The sequence below is a fragment of the Euwallacea similis genome, chromosome 36 (assembly GCF_039881205.1).
Source record: "Euwallacea similis isolate ESF13 chromosome 36, ESF131.1, whole genome shotgun sequence".
Classification (NCBI taxonomy): domain Eukaryota; kingdom Metazoa; phylum Arthropoda; class Insecta; order Coleoptera; family Curculionidae; genus Euwallacea; species Euwallacea similis.
In genome coordinates this window covers 1,558,538-1,575,323 of record NC_089644.1, presented here as the reverse complement: position 1 = coordinate 1,575,323, position 16,786 = coordinate 1,558,538, and the positions used below count along the sequence as shown (strand labels likewise).

At 33.7% G+C, this 16,786-nt stretch overlaps 2 protein-coding genes across 2 annotated transcripts; one reads left to right on the top strand and one right to left on the bottom strand.

The window, feature by feature from the left end:
• The first annotated feature begins 778 nt into the window (after positions 1–778).
• On the top strand, positions 779–3,970 carry DCTN2-p50 (dynactin subunit 2). The gene is made up of 7 exons (XM_066404783.1): positions 779–910; positions 970–1,210; positions 1,272–1,503; positions 1,614–1,846; positions 2,644–2,807; positions 2,859–2,961; positions 3,026–3,970. Exons 1-7 carry the CDS (start codon positions 875–877, stop codon positions 3,202–3,204), a joined length of 1,188 nt encoding a protein of 395 aa, XP_066260880.1. The 5' UTR covers positions 779–874; the 3' UTR covers positions 3,205–3,970.
• Positions 3,971–4,666: 696 nt separating this feature from the next.
• On the bottom strand, positions 4,667–15,044 carry LOC136418684 (ABC transporter G family member 23-like). The gene is made up of 14 exons (XM_066404825.1): positions 14,862–15,044; positions 10,345–10,484; positions 10,135–10,294; positions 9,947–10,083; positions 9,767–9,892; positions 9,618–9,711; positions 9,355–9,564; positions 6,883–7,016; positions 6,594–6,825; positions 5,725–5,829; positions 5,412–5,668; positions 5,085–5,359; positions 4,943–5,029; positions 4,667–4,889 (listed from the first exon to the last, which is right to left on the bottom strand). The coding sequence occupies exons 2-14, from the start codon at positions 10,440–10,442 to the stop codon at positions 4,678–4,680; spliced, it is 2,127 nt and encodes a 708-aa protein (XP_066260922.1). The 5' UTR covers positions 10,443–10,484; positions 14,862–15,044; the 3' UTR covers positions 4,667–4,677.
• Positions 15,045–16,786: the final 1,742 nt, after the last annotated feature.

Sequence of the window (16,786 nt, the reverse complement as noted above, 5' to 3'; positions counted from 1 at the left end):
TCACTAGCTGGTGATTTATGTTGATGCCGAAAACCAGAAACGCGGAGGGTAAATAGATTAAAATATAGCTTAAATTAGTTATCTCGACGAGCTCCATAAAACTCCGGAAACCGTTTGATCATATCTTCTTTTGCTTCCAAAATGTAGCATCTCTTTAGTTCCTAATTTTTGCAATTTTTTGGTGCCGAAAATGACAGTTCGAAAAAAGTGCTTTTCCAAAGCTTCATGACCTCAGGCGAGGTATTCACGGACAACATAGTACCCATATAACCCCAATGGACTACTAAACAGTTCACAGAAAATTTCGATTTTTTTTCGAAAAATATCAAAAAGGGGAGGTACTAATTTTTTGCCATTTTTCAAATTTTAAAAAGCGGGAACGCGTGGGGTGATTGTCCTAGGAAATAGCTTAAATTAATCGTCTCGACCAGCCCTATAGAACGCAGCAAACCGTTTGGTTATATCTTGGCTTGCGGCTGGTGCATGCTTGTTCGTGTGTAACATTCTGGAAAACCTCTTGGAAAACTTCTCAAAAGACTGCCTACGGCAGGCTACATTTAGCATTCCTTGATTAAAGATTAAAGTGTAACTTTCAGCACTTAGCTCGGAGAGTGTGGTTCCATTTGCTTGTTAAATAAGCCCTCCTATTTATTAAAGAATCACTCACTTTATATGAGGTTGAGCACTACTGGCTAGAACAGATGCACTGTTGCCATTTCAACAACATGGCTTTCAATTTAGTATTCTGGTCAAGGACTGGATGCTAAAGAAAAGTAAGGTTAAGTAAATCGGAAAAGAATTACAAACGTCAAAAAATTAGTCACTTCCTAAAAACAATTAGGGGAAAATTTAACATTTATCAATATCTAAAGATATGGCAGATCCAAAGTATGCAGACTTACCTGGAATTGTAAGTTCCACTCTGCTAAACAAAAAAAGACGTAAAAGCCAAAAAACCATCACTTTCAGGCCTATGACGAACCTGATGTCTATGAAACAAATGATCTACCAGAATCAGAACAGGCGGATAATTTTTACGAACTGGAAAACGAACCAGTGGAAAGAATCCACATCTCCTCAGAGGAAGCCTTCAATAAATTCAAAGGTAAATTTCTGGATGCAACTAATGTCGACTTCTCTGAGAAAGTATCAAAGAAGATTCGAACAGGATATGATGCAAGGAGTGGAGATTGGGAACTGGCTGGGCAAGGTAAACTTTTAATTATTTTTACTTAATTGAACTGGGCATTAGTATATTGTTGAAATTTCAGGTGTGAAAGAAACACCTATTCAAAAGTATCAACGCTTACAATGTGAAATAAAGGAGCTTCTTGAGGAAGTCAATAATCTAGGCAAAGCTAAGGAGGATGAAAAATTGGATTGCCTTGTTCCTACTGATCAAGTAGAGCAATCTTTAAAACTGTTAGCAGATCTTAAGCTTGAGGAAACTTTGGGGGAAGAGCTGATTGCCAAAATTTCTGATCCTGAAGGAACACAAATAAAGTAACCTATGTTAAAGAATAGATAGGCATTAAAGTCTTTATTAATTCTATGTTTGAAACAAATTTTCCTATTTTCATAAACTGAAAAGATATTTTAATTCTCATCTTTAGAAAACTGTTGGCTCAACTTGAACAATTCAAGCAGAAAGTGAATAAGCAGCTAGAATCTAACTCAAAAGAAGGTGGAGAAAACATTGTATATCAATTTAAATATAGACCTGAGCAGGCTAAACTTCAACAAACTGCCCGTCTAGCTGAGTTAGAGGGTAGATTACACAGGCTAGAGTCAGTTCTCGGAGCTTCATCAGATAAATTGGCAAGATTGGCTACAGCAACTAATAAAGGTAATACACTGGTAATAAAACGTGTTTCAGAATAAAATGAAAAATAGAATAATACTAATTGGTAAGTTGAAAGTAGGCCAACTTAGCCCAACTTATCTATGTATGAAATTGCTTTATTTTTATACTAGAGAACTTCAAAGTTATTTTCAAAAATGTGTTTGTCTTAAATAAGTTTGGAACATTTTGTATCATTTTCATCAATGTTCCCTTCAGCATGCATGTTAAAAAACTACTTGAATTTGCTTAAATACAGTTGCATTATTCTGATTATTAACAATTTTATTTAAGTTGTTCCATGTTGACCTGAACAGGTGATACATTTTATGGAAAATGTTTCCTTGCTCTGTGTTACTACTAGTTTTGATCTGATCCAATGCAGCTGAATTTTTGCCAGTGTTTTTTCTTAGTTGGAGTTGTAGGACTAGTAGAGATAGAGTTGGATTTATTCCTTTTTTTCCTCATTTTGGACCTTTGAAAGCAATGCTGGCAAGCTTGATCCAATTTGGATAATTGCTAACTCTCAAGGTATATTGTTCTTTTCAAAAAATTCCTGTACTTATTGCCAAAGTGATGAAATGTTTACCATAAATTTTTCCAATTTTCTGCAGTTTTATTAACATTTTTTGATATTTTCTTAAAACGCATTTTATCTATTCTCAGGTTGCCACAAGCTCACAAGAAAAGGGTAAAAAACATTTCAAAATTATTTAACACATTTTTTAAGTCATTAAATCAACATTGAAGACGTTCTACCTTAAAAATAAAGCAATTTTACAGATCAGTATGTATTGCTTTAGGAAGTTTGATGGAAGTTGCACAATATTTAAGTGCTACTGCAAGCATGCTTGATTCGTCCCAATTGGATCACATCGAGGGCCGACTATCAGCGATGGCTCAAAAATTAGAAGCCTTGGGACAAAAAAAGAAAGATCTGCAGCAGGATGACGAAAAGGACAAAATGGTGTGTGTTAGTATTTAAAAAAGACAATTGAAATTATTACTAATTATTTAGATCCTGGAACTCTATGAACTAGTAAAAAGTTCTGATAACATTAAGGAACTATTGCCCCAAACTGTTGAAAGATTAAAGTCCTTGGAAGCTCTTCATAACAAAGGTATAAACCAATATGTTTTTGCTGTAGTAATAATCTTGAGTGTTTTTTCTTATTCTTATTACAGCTACAGAATTTACTAAAACCCTCACCCAAATTGAATTGGCGCAAGCTGAGATAGGTTGTAACGTTCAAAACAACAAGACACTGCTACAAGGTGTTCAAGAGAGTTTTGCTGTTAATTTAAATGAGATCAACCAGAAGATTATGGATTTAGATTCTAGGATAAAAACTTTTAAAAAGTAGTGGAAACAAAATAATATTATTTTTAGTACTAATACTTTCTAATTTATTGTTGGTAGATATTTTTTATGAAGTTAATGTTTTTATTTTCTATATTGCCCTTTCATTACTCTCAGCTTCTCAGAAATTGGCTGAATTTGGTTTAATGTCACACTAACAAAATATTTTAATTGTGTTATACAACTGTCTTTTTAATTTATGTAGTACGTAACAAAATTATGGATCGAATTCATTTATCATGCAGGCAGTGATAATTTCATGCATATCCACAAGATGAAATAAAGGGTTGGGCTTTCGATTTGAAAAAATAAACATAAACATCATATTTAGTTTTTGGTACACCCTATATATTTAATTTTTTATTGAAAAGATATAATGAATAGACCTCTGAGCGTTTTTTTTTTCAAAAATCACTGAATTAATGACTTTTTGAATAGAATTTATTATTTACAAAAATATGAGTGATTTCAGTTTATGTTAATGTCAGCAGCAGAAGAAAGTTATACATTTATATTACCATGAAAAGGAAATACTCATATTCGTGTTTCACCTTCGATTTACAATAAAAGAAACTACTTACTGCCTTCAAGATTAATTTAATAAATTATTTGAGTATAATATTTGATAAGGATGCTTAATTAGTAACTTATACAGGGTGTCTCACAGAAGAATGAACACAATTAAGATCTTGGAAACAGTAAGAGATATAAAGTAGATTATCTTTTTAAATGAAGTCGTCGTCGTCAGAAGCAGTCAATGCACTCATAAATTATTACCGAAATAAATGAAAATTATCTACATTGACATGTATATTTAATATTAACATTTTATTCTGATTCCATACTAAAAAGACCTGTTACACATCAGTCCCTTCAGATCGAAATCCTGGACACGCCACCGTCAAATAGTATTTCTAGTAATTGGTAATGATGGTGAGTCTTATTTAACTTTCAAAATACATTATTTACGCAGATACTCGTTTAATTTATTAAATTATTATTACCTGCAATGTAAGTATAATTGCTTTAAATCGGTTTGATAAAAATAATAGACATTAATGTTTGTGAAAATTCTTCAATGCAGTTTGAATTAAAAACTGAAAAACAGTAATTATACAAACTAATATTGACTATTATATTATAATGGTTTACTAAAACAAAGCGCTCAAATATTTTCTTATTCAGATGTAAGACAAGCCGAAAGGACCAAGTTCATTATTCAGTTATTACACTGAATGACTACGAAGTAAGTTATAATATTAATACGGTATGACTTTCGATAATTAAAATTGAGTATTAATGATAGTTTATATAAAGTACCTCATAGAACAATAATTAGATAAATGCCTCTATATTTTTTTATGATATGTATTACTGTAATTTGGTTTATAATTGTTTAACAAACACGTTTAGTCTTTTCTACTTCGTCTGGCAAACAAAGGCGAAATAAGAGACATCCATAAATATACATAATATTTTATCTCTTTATTTTGATAAGCCAAACACTAGCAAAAGCAAAAAGTAGGATCCAAGCTGACACCACAGCTACACCACTGACAACAGGCACGTCCCACAGACCCCAGCCTTTTGCGATCAGATTTCTAAACGAAAGAATTGCCATAGTGCATGGAGAGATTAGTGCACACCATCTCAAAACAAGGGGCATAGCTTCAATCGGCCATACCACACCTTAAAATTTAAGTCATAAATAAATGTACCATTTTACAGGAGGCGAGATGTACCACAAATCAGAGTCATTGGCACGAAGCCCCCAGTACACAGTATGTTGGCTGCTCCGAGGTTTTGACAAAAACTCGACACGAAAAATCCTGTGAAAAAAAAATTCAGTTAAGTTAAAAGTAAAAAATGAAACATTTGACTTGCCATAACCCATTCCACATAATCCCACTAGATATGTTAGAATGAATACGTTCCAATAGGTTACATCGGAGTATGTTACGTTCACGCCAGGCACGAAGAGAAGCATCATCATGATTTCGGCCACCTCAACCAACATTATAATGCATTGGAAAGACAGGTGGGACAAAGTTATTTCCAGGGAAGAAACGCCCGCTATTATTGACCTGTCCCAAACGCCGTCTAATTTTTCTTTTACTATTATTTGGGATGTCATAGTGGAGCCCAATAGGTAAACCAACCTGTTAGAAGATGAGTGCCAAACAATGGAATGTGATAAAAGGACAAACTTACAACAGAATCATCCCTGGTGCCATAAATCCGCTCAATGGAACAGATTCGTCCCCAAATAATAAATATTCCTGAATTGGCAATGACCCAAATTTTTCCGGTAAGTGACAATCCGAAAACAACTTCTTCTGAAAATCTATGAATAATTTAAAGATTTTTTTGGCCATAACTGCCCCGGTCAGTTTGTTCGACATATCCATGTAAACCTTTATTTCTCCATAATCTATTACTGAATTCTCTATTGCATTAGGGTAGAAAACCTGTGTAAATGCACCCATAGATAAATTTCCACTTATCTGAAGTTGTGTCATTTTACCCTCTCTTCAAACGAACTTGAAAAGTTCGTAGGGACATAAAGAACGCCCAAAACGTCTCCATGCTTGATCCCTTCAATAGCGTCGAAGAAGGAGTTGTATAAAACCTTGAAAGAAACATCATTAAGGGCATATAGAGGGCATTTCAAATTCGACCCTCACCATTGGGATTTAGAGATAATACGAAGAAGTTTAAATGGGGGCAAAATTGCGTAATTTAGCTCTTGATTAAATGTCGTTATCAAAATTTGAATTTTTCGAGTACTTCGGAATATATCCGAAAAAAACTAAAAATTGGAGATTTCGTTTTGATTTTTTTAGCGTTGTTTGACAAGGAAGCCCAAAACTAAATGCACATTTTCATTACCAGTTTTTCTCAGCTACACGATGACGTTTTTAAATTTACCATCCGACGTTTCGTCTTTTGGTTACCATCACCAACTTTATTTTTTCTTATAGTCGCCACATTGGATTTTTCGACAAATTTGAAAACGTCATCGTATAGCTGAAAAAATGTGCTTGTGATTTTGGGCTTCCTTGTTAAATGACGCTAAAAAATTAAAACGAAATCTCAAATTTTTACTTTTTTTTCAGGTATATTTGGAAATATTCGAAAAATTAAAATTTTGATAATGACATTTTTGACCAAGTGCCGAATTGCGCAATTTTGCTCCCATTTGAACTTCTTCGTATTACCTCTAGTTTCTGAGATTCCAATGGTGAGGATCTAATTTAAAATACCCTGTAGATTAAAGTACTAGCAACTTCACCAAGAGGAAAATATCTATGGAAACGTTGAAATTCGTCCTAATTTCCATGAAAATTGATATCTAAGGAAAGTTGTCAATACTCAAAAATTATGCTTAAATACTTTATGAATCATAGGATGTTCCAAATAAGTCAGAAATCTGCATGTTAAATTCGTAAAATGGCATTCATAATTTTGGTAAGACACGCTGGAATTCCAGTCAAAATCGATGCAACGAATGGACATGCTTTCGTTATTTACTATCCCCAGCCTCAGTTGCTTTGGGTTACTTCCAACTGCATTCATGAAAAACCACATTTGGAGCAATGGGAACATTATAAGAAAGAGGATGCCCCTGGAACAATTATATTGAAATAGTGGCTTTCTCTACAAATAAACGTTTTAAACCCACCCAACATTTCTATAAAACTGTTTATAGTTTTTAGTAAATAGAGCTTTCATTCTGTTTCTGTTTATATCCGTTGCCGACATATATGGCCGTTTTCCTTTACTCGATTTCTTCTCTTTGGAAGATCTCGTGAGTTCCTAGGGATAGACAATATATAGGGTGATTCATTAACGATGAGACAATCGAATACCGGAGATACTACACGTCAAATGGTATTGATTGAAGAAAATATGTCTTACGCGAAAATTGATAATTTCAGATATACAGGATGTTGAAAGTCAACATTTTGATTCATTTTTTACCATTATTTTAAAAATATCTAGATTATACACTTGAAAATGTATAAAGTAATGTTTTTATGTATTCTAGAAAATGAAAATACATTTGGTTTGTTCCTCGTATTATCAAATTTCAATAGTGTTCGTTAAATAGATTTTTGTCGTAAACGAATTGAGATATTCAAATGGAATAAAAATACATAATTAATGGAAAAATCATTACTCTTTCAGCATTTGAACCAAATTTCATGTTAAACATACAGGGTAAAAAGATATTAACTGTAAATTATGTAAAATTCACCGTAAGTGGCCTATTAGCAACGAAGAAATGGCAAAACGTATCTCATTCATCATTTAAAAAAAAATAAGTTTACAAATTTTCAAGTGTCTAACCTAGATATTTTCAGAATAGTGGCAAAAAATTAATTAAAATTTCAACTGTCAACACCCTATATATTCGAAACTGTCGACTTTCGAATAAGGTATATTTTCTCCAATCGACACCATTTGACGAATAATATCTACAGCTTTCAATTGCCCTATTGTTAATGAATCACCCTGTAAAATGATCATATAATAATAGCACACTTTTTGTTTTTACAATAAAAGATCTAAATGATAATGTTAAATAAAAGATTCCATTTTTTATTTATTGATTTGTTTTCATAGAATCCATCATCAGTTCGAAGCAAAAAATTAATTCGATATTTATGTTTTGGTAGGTTTTTGGTAGTTACTGGTCATACAAAGAGCATGTTTAAATATTTTATGTTTAATTATTTTTTTAGCGAATAATTTTATTAAAAGTAAATTAAAATTAATTCTGTAGTATTAGATGAGTGCTAATAATTGACATTTTTCCAAAAAACAGTGGATAGGAAGAAGCATTGTGATCGAAAAAAAGGAATGTAAATAGTTAGACTATAAGAAAAAGGAAGTGTATAATAGAGATTTCCAAGACTTTGTGTTGTTCATGGAAAATGATGTATACGGTGTCTCAAACTCGACGCCATTGTACCTATTTCCTATTTTATGAAAACGGAAAACGGCTTTTCTTCATATTTTTTCGTCGACTCACTGCAAGCAGCTCTTATTTTCTCCTTTAAATGTTTTACATTTCTCGAACGGCTTTTTTTAAATTTTATTTTTAAGATATATCCTCAAAAGAAAAATCCTATGGGAATTAAATCGGGGGACTATCCTGGCTAGACTATTCGGACCTGTAAAATTACACCTTTTTTAACGTTCGTGGAAATAAAGCGCCAAATTTTTATTGGTTATAAAATAGATATATCTGCTCGAACAGTAAGAAGAATTTTACATCATAACCGAAATAAGAAGAAACGCTTAAATTTCGCAAAAAAGGATGTTGATAAACCCCCTCAATTTTGACGCCGGATTCTTTGAAGTGAGGATGCGAAATTTAATAGATTTGGAAACGATGGAAAAACATTGTATGTTCGGCGTTCACTCTGATTAACTCAACTCTAGTACCAATCCTCGTTATACTATTAAAATGATCAAACACGGCGGAGGATCAGCAATGGTATGGGGTGCTATTTCTTGGGATAGTGTTGGGCCAATTCATCGGACTGAAGATATTATGGATCAATTCAAATATAAAACTATGTTAACCAAAGTAAAGGAGCTATATGCTTTCGAATCTATGTCGATTAGTTATATTTTTATGCAAGACAACGATCCCAAACATGCTTCGCGGCTCCTTAAACGGCAGATGGAAAAAATTTAATCGATGTTTTAGAATGGCCTCCTCAAGGTCCGGACTTGAACACTATCGAAAAAGCACGGGAATAGGTAAAAAAGAAATTAAAGATACAAATCCTTCTATTGCTGACGAATTATGATAAATATCATGAACTCCCACCAACTATATCCAAAAATTAATAGAGCCAGTGTTATCTTGATTGAATGAGGTGATAAAAAATAAGGGTTACCCCAGTAAATATTGAAGATCGTAAATTTATTTGACTTATTTTTGAAAAACGTGCTATTTAGTTGGCCAGTAATTAATTTTTTCTTTTTTAAGAAAATTGTTCTTTTTTATATATATTTTTTCCCTAATAAAGTCTTTCAATTTTATAATAATCTATATAGATTAATTTTAAACAGAAATGTCACAAATGGCTTAAAAATTGAAAAAAAGCAAAGTGTGCTATTTATATGACCACAACTGTACATCTCTAGATCCGTAACCAGAAGTGAGACTTCCGACTGAAGTGTTTGTTGAACTGGTTAAATGAGTAGAATTAGGCTGCTCCGCTAAAGCATCCTCCTGGCTTTGGCTTAACAGAAGAAACACTTCCTCTAATGTAGTTTTATTGTATATGGACAGTAACTGTTGGGGTGATTCCTCGGCCAGAATTTTACCGTTCCGCATAAGCCCCACCTTGGCCAAAAATAATCTCAACCAAATTTTCGAAAAATTTCACAAATACTCACAGTATCAGCATCTTTAGTTTCTTCAATATAGTGAGTGGTAATTATTACAGTCGTTCGGTTCGCAGCTACGAGATCCTTCAAATGATTCCAGATCCTGTTAGAAAATCTCTGCTTTGAGGGACTACCATGTAAATTAATTGCTAACTCACTTCTCCCTTAATATCGGATCTACTCCGACTGTGGGTTCGTCTAAAATGAGAAGCTCTGGGTTGTGAACTAAAGCTGCGGCAAATGAAACCCGCCTTTGTTGCCCCCCGCTGCAGTGCTTCAGGAGTCTTAAAAATCACACGTCACTGAAACCTGGACTTTAAATGATTAAATTGCCGTACTTTTTTGAGTCTGGAAGATCTAACAAGATAGTCAAGTACTTAAGCCGCGTCTTAATGTCTTGCGATTTCATGTTGTAGATGGTACCGAAGTAAACCAGTACGTCTTCAACAGTAAATTCGTACACTAATGCCAATTCCTGGAAACTTCGAATTATGGTAAAGATTATGTGTTTTTGTTACAGATATACTTGAGGCATGTAGCCAACCCTCGGACCTAGCACTGAGCTACTTTTTTCTCCAGGGTGCCCACCCAGAATCCAGATGTTCCCGGTGTCCACCATTTTCCTCCCGACAAGGCAACCAAGCAGTGTGGTTTTGCCACAACCACTTGCACCCAAGAGCCCATATCTGTTGATCATTTTTTCATCGTAACGAAAGGCATTAGCAATCGAACTTACATAGTTCCTCGTTCCACAGTCAGAGATAGATGGTCAAGAATCAAACTCGATCCATAATGGGCCACTACATTCTCAACTCGGATGGCCTTGGAGTCCATTATGAACTGTTTCGTATTTGCCTCTTTCTGTTATTAACTTTTCTAAAAATAATGCTCAAAATCAATTTCAAAAACACACGAAATACTAATTTGATTCTAATTAATTTTTTGCTTTGCCAGCGTTTTAACATAAAAAATGCTGACAAAAGCAAATTAAGAGTAATATGGGCTAATTAATTAGGGTAGATGTCTATTAAATTAGCGAACACCCACATGTCCTGAAAGCTTTGAATTTTATGTCGAAATTGATCATTATTAATGATGGACCCAAGGTTCAAGGTGTATCCTTATGCTAATCATAATTATGCTGGGTAACCTTATTGCCAGTAAAATATGAATTCTGATGGCGTAGTGTGAGCGCAGACCAATATTTGGCAAAACAGATTTCAATCGCCGTGAGAACATTTCTCACGCTTTTATGCAGATTTAAACAGGTGGAGATTAGCTGCTCGTGCTCATAAATGGGCACTGCTAGATTGCTGATCGGGCTTAATATACATATGTAAGTCATTTCATTTAATTGTTTAGCAAATTAAAAAAGTACCTTGTGTGTGCCCTGATGCTTTCGCCACGTTAAACGAAAAGGGCGTATCTACAGGGTGTCCGGAAAAAACGTGGTAAAAATTCTACTATACAGGGCGTCCCACAAACATTGGTACCAATTGGTAGAGGGTGAAACAGCGTTGAAAAATAATGCGGTTAAGCTGAACATGCCTTATGCAAAACTTGCTCCTTTTCGATCTACAGGATGTTAAAACAATTTTTTTTTGTAATTCGTCGATAAATCTTACATTTTGCAAGTTTTTGCGGTTAAATCTTGCACAGGGGGGTTTTTGGATGCGATAAATCTATCTAAGATATCTATTTTTAACTAACGTATGGGTGGCGCCACCTGCATCGTACACATATTTGGAAAACTAACATAACTTTTTAAGCAAACCTCGTAGATTAATTTTTTGTACAAATTTAGAAAGGTTAATCTCTTTTCCAAAGAAAAGGTATACTTAAGTAAAGTGCGTATCTGTAACGGTTCTCGAGATATCTTTAACTACATTTTTCGCTGCATATGTTATGATTTCCTATTAGCAAAAAAAAAAATCCACTAGATTTCTTTTTTGGGGACATCTAAAATCTTTAACATACAAGAACGTACCTAACAGCAGAGACGAACTGTGGAATAATATTCAAGACGGGGTAAACGAGATCAAAAATAAAAACGGAACTCTTTTCAGGGTGAGGCAAAATTTTAGCTTAAGATTTAGAAAATGTATTGATGTGAGTGACCAACATTTTGAAAATTCACTTTAGTGTGGTTGTATTATTTTTTTAGTTCAGCTATCAGCGAACTTATGGCATATGCGCTAGAATGCAAACTTGTAAATATGTATCTCGAGAATCGTTACAGATACGCACTTTACTTAAGTATACCTTTTCTTTGGAAAAGAGACTAACCTTTCCAAATTTATACAAAAAATTAATCTACGAGGTTTACTTAAAAAGTTATTTTAGTTTTTCAAATACGTGTACGACGTAGGTGGTGCCACCTATTCGTTAGTTGAAAATAGACATCTTAGATAGATTTATCGTACCCAAAAACCCCCCCATACAAGATTAAATCTCAAAAACTTGCAAAATGTAAGATTTATCGACAAATTACAAAAAAAAATTGTTTTAACATCCTGTAGATCGAAAAGGAGCAAGTTTTGTATAAGGCATGTTTAGCTTAACCGCATTATTTTTCAACGCTGTTTCACCCTCTACCAATTTTTATCAATGTTTCTGGAACACCCTGTATATTCTTTGATCAAAAATAGAACGATTCGCGTTAACTTAGTTATATCCGAAATTGCTTCCTTTAGCCGCTAAAAGTTGTTCAAAAAAATGTTTTTTGAAAGGATTTTTCCTATTTTTTCGGAAACCAGTTAATCGATTTGGTTGATTTTTGGCACGCGTTAATGCATCCCATAGTGTTACTATTTAAGAGTAAAACGAATGTTTTAGATTCTTAGAAAGTGTGAGAAGCGTGACGTTATAAGTTGAAGCTTCTTCATATTTTTTGTGTTAGCAACGTTATGGCATTAAAATGTTTTTTATTTAGTAGGCCAATTACATAGGAAGTTTTTCTTGTCTTGTAAAATTAACGGAAGATTAATGGTTAAGCCAGTATTTTTATTTCTGTGTGTCTCTGTCAACAATAGTTACCAATTCGAACTGACTTAAATTACTTACAATTTTCACAAGGGCATCGGAACATTATTGCGATTAAGTAAATGTTCAAAATGTCCACCGTTTTGTTCAACGCATATTTTATAAGCTGACAAACTTTATAACAACCCCGAAGCTCTGGAAACAGTTCAAATTAATTTCTTAAAAAGTGTTAATAAATGGCAAAATTCTGCACACCACATTATGCATGACATTGTCCAGTGCCATAAAGTGTCAGCAAGGTGGGTGCCAAAGCAACTGACCCCAGAATTGAAACAACGACATGTTGATGCTTGTGAGGAATTCTTGCGTCAGTATGAAACAGAAGGAGGTGCCTTTCTGGCAAGAATTATCACTGAAAATGAGTCTTGCGTGCATTATTGTCAACCCGAAGCCAAATAAGCAAGCAAAGAATGGCGTCACCCTTCTTCACCAAAGCCAAAAAAATTTCGCACCCAGCTCTCGGTAAGAAAGTTTAGGTTGACCCTGTTTTAGGATAATTTTAGAAAACTACATGTCTTATGGGGGTACAATTACTAGTGCTACATACGCAGAACTTCTTAATAATTGTCTCAAGCCTGCTCTCAGAGCCAAAAGGCGAGGATTTCTGAGTAATGGCGTCCTTTTGCAACACGATAATACCCGACCACATACTGCTCCTACAACGCTGGCAGCCATCCGAAATTTTAAGTTTGAATGTCTACCACATCCTCCATATTCACCTGACCTCACCCCTAGCGATTATCATGTATCTGATCACTTCAAAACGGCTTTACCTTGAAAGAAATTCCGAACTGAAGATGAAGTGATTCAGGCGGTGCACACTATTAAAAGATTTCCTTTCTTTGAGTATTCAAACACCTCCAAAATGATGGAGGAGGTGTATTGAACGTAATGGGAACTACATTCAAAAAATAATATATTCTTTTTTGACATTTTTTCAGTAATTTAATATTTAATATTAATCATAATTTAATATTATTTTTAAGGTTTTCATTTGACTCTTTCCCTCGTAAGTATAAAAAGGCTTTTAAAATACGCGCGGCATATTATAAAACACGACTTTAAATGCCCTCAAACCCGAATACTATACAATATGTTTTATTACAAGCGACACAAGAAATGGATGAGTCAGACAAAACGCATTATATAACATACCATCATGGAAATATTTCAGGGCGCCATAGTACTCTGCAAAATAATTTAAAAAATGCTAATAGACCTATGGTTAAAAACGTATCATTTTCGATATACAGGGTGGCAAAATTTTACATTTTTCTTAATATTTAGCGTTTTTCTCACATATATTTTGAGTTATTTTTTTGTAATTTCGTACACTTATTTCCTTTAAGACTCTCTACAACAAAATGTCAAAATTATTGGTACCCACATACAGGGTATTATGTTTTTTTGGGTGATATACTATTTTATGCTTTGATTCTTTTTTTTTAACACCCTGTGTGAATTCTAAAATCAAGTTCCTTCTTCAATTCTTTAGCTTTCGGCCTCTTACGGAATTTTCACCTTTTACCGTTTTCGTAAAATTTTAAAAATAGCTATAGATGCAAATTAAGAATGTAAAGGAAGTAAAGGAAAAAATTCCGGCATCTGAAGCAATTCGTAACATTTAATTAAATTTCTTAAGATAAAAATGAATCTAAACGAAAACAAAATATAAAAACTGTTGAAAATGTTTGAGAAAAAATGAGAAACTTTGCCACTCTGTATATCGAAAGTGGCGCATTTTGGACCATGGGTTTATTAGCATTTTTTAACTTTTTGCAGAGTACTATTGCCCCCTAAAATATTTCCATGGTGGCATGTTGCATCCTGTAGATCCAATATTTTTGTGTTCGATTTCAAGTTAATTTACTGATAATGAAAAATAAAATAAAATAATATATAAAATACTAAAAAATATATATCATATAAAAAATTTTAAAAAACCAAAAACTTCGATTTTCTTCGCTTTCCGAAAGTATTCGGAATTTTCCGATTCCTTACACCACATGTACCTACATATTAAGTCACGCATACTGACCTTAATCGAGCCCTTGAATTTGTATCCCCTTGTATAGGAAATTTAACATGCATAGCATGTGCGCGACAAAAAATTACGATAAATCTGCATTAAACAAAAATTCATTGTTGATATATCTTTTAATTTAGAGGCTGTTTAAACGTAAATACCTAGTTAATATATCTAATTCTTACCTGTTTATTCCATAGGTTTGTTCTGTTTATGCTTTAAATGTATCTTCGAGTATTGGTGCACTCTTTAGTTATAGAGACGACCCGAAACACTAAGCCCACAATCGAAGCAAATCTTCAGTAAAAACTGCGACTTCAACTAACCGCGTCCGTTTACACGATGTGGATGACGCCCAGCAATGATACATTTACGAATTCCTATGTGACCAACATGTAAAGCAGGAGCTCGATTATTAGTTGCCGAAGAATAAATTATCCTTATTTCGCCCTAACAACAACTGAACATATGCATCATTAATACAAATATTCCCAAACAAATTGTAGAACAACCCTTACATACAGTATGGCGCAAATGTACGGAACAAACTCATTATATCTAAAATGGACGGCATCTGACAAAAATTCTAAAAAATATCTATTTTAATTTTTAAGGAGCCTCATTCTAATAAAATTTTAGAGATGTGACGTCACCGGGGTGGGGGTAATAATCGAAAACTTTTTCAAATACCGTACGGCTCTAAATTACCCCCCTCCCCCGCTGTTTTTTAAATTAACTTTTTAACAAATTAATATTTTTGTTAATTCAAAAATAACATTAAATAGAACAAAAAACACTATTTTTTTTACGTTTTTTTTTTATATTGCTTTCCTTAAAGGTATTTCAAAACTACATTCAATGATGTGTTACGATTGAAAATTGATCAATTAGTTTTTGAAAAAAACAGCTCCATTTTTAAAGTCCACGTTAAATTTCCTATAAGATAGTTTAGTTTTTGTTGCTAAATGTATCTTTTCGAACCCGACGCAGCTGCCAAAAAAATAGGAAGATCTCAAACTCCATATTTCTTGGTAGTACTCAATGGTAGCGCACGGATTGAATTTCCCAGCTACCTCTTTGGAGATTTCCTTAAAGTTGCCCTGTTTAATACACTTTTAAGCGATATAACCACTTCAAAGATTCAAAAATATTTTGGTCGGAAGTACCGCGCCACACAGTTAAAAACGTGGCCCTCTGCACTTAAAACGACGTGGATGGATTAGGTTTTATTAAAATGGTACAGATCAGTTAAGTGCATTTTTTACTCAAATAGAAACAAAGTTAATGTATTTTTTTTAATAAAGGTGTTCAAAATGTCCCCCTTCACATTGAATGCAAGCGCAACACTTGGTAGTCACAGACAGAGCAGCTCGGCGAACTTCCTCTCCTTCTCGCTGCCTCATATGGTTGCATGCCTCCACGATTCTCTTTAGGAGCCGATCTCTGGTAGTGATTGAAACACTGTACACTTTTTCTTTCGAAGTGCCTGATACGTAGAAATCAAAGGTGGTTAAATCTGGATTTCTCGCTGACCATCGTTATGGTCCTCATCTACCGATTCATTGCTCTGGAAATTGTTTATTGAACCATTCACCGACGATCCTATTATGAGTACGCTGCCACCACGTTTGCTGACGCAGTTGTCCTGGGAAGCCCTGCATTTCACAAAACGATATTGCGATTAATCTCTGAGGAAGAATGATAGGGTTCAAAAGACGATTTTCCAATGAGACCAACCACACATTCATACTGAAGTGATATTGATAGTGTGCAATTCTTGTTACATGGGACTTCACAATTAGATTTTCCTTGACAAGCCAGTGTTCTCCGATCAGACCTAAACAGCCCGACTGATATGATTCCTATGTTGATCTTAGATATCTCAATTCAGACACGAGAGAAAATGTTAAAATGTCGATACTGATGAAGTCCAAAGTTTACCGTATGAGAAATTCTTGTTGACAGCAATTCGTGATTTTTTTGTACGATGATACTTATAATTTCTGAATATTATCGTATTATAATTCATAATGACTCGACATTGCGCTAATTTATACAAACTTAGGAGATTTATTATTTAATTAAATTATGTCGTAAAACGTAAATGAGC

Bases quoted from the DNA above. Each gene is read 5' to 3' on its own strand.
- LOC136418684 (XM_066404825.1), bottom strand. From the start codon at position 10,442: ATGGACTCCAAGGCCATCCGAGTTGAGAATGTAGTGGCCCATTATGGA. The intron at 10,295-10,344 runs GTAAGTTCGATT...AATGATCAACAG, and splicing joins ACTGTGGAACGAGGAACTAT to ATATGGGCTCTTGGGTGCAA. The intron at 7,017-9,354 runs GTACAGTTGTGG...GTCTATCCCTAG, and splicing joins CTGGTTACGGATCTAGAGAT to GAACTCACGAGATCTTCCAA.
- DCTN2-p50 (XM_066404783.1), top strand. From the start codon at position 875: ATGGCAGATCCAAAGTATGCAGACTTACCTGGAATT. The intron at 2,808-2,858 runs GTGTGTGTTAGT...CTAATTATTTAG, and splicing joins ATGACGAAAAGGACAAAATG to ATCCTGGAACTCTATGAACT. The intron at 2,962-3,025 runs GTATAAACCAAT...TTCTTATTACAG, and splicing joins GGAAGCTCTTCATAACAAAG to CTACAGAATTTACTAAAACC.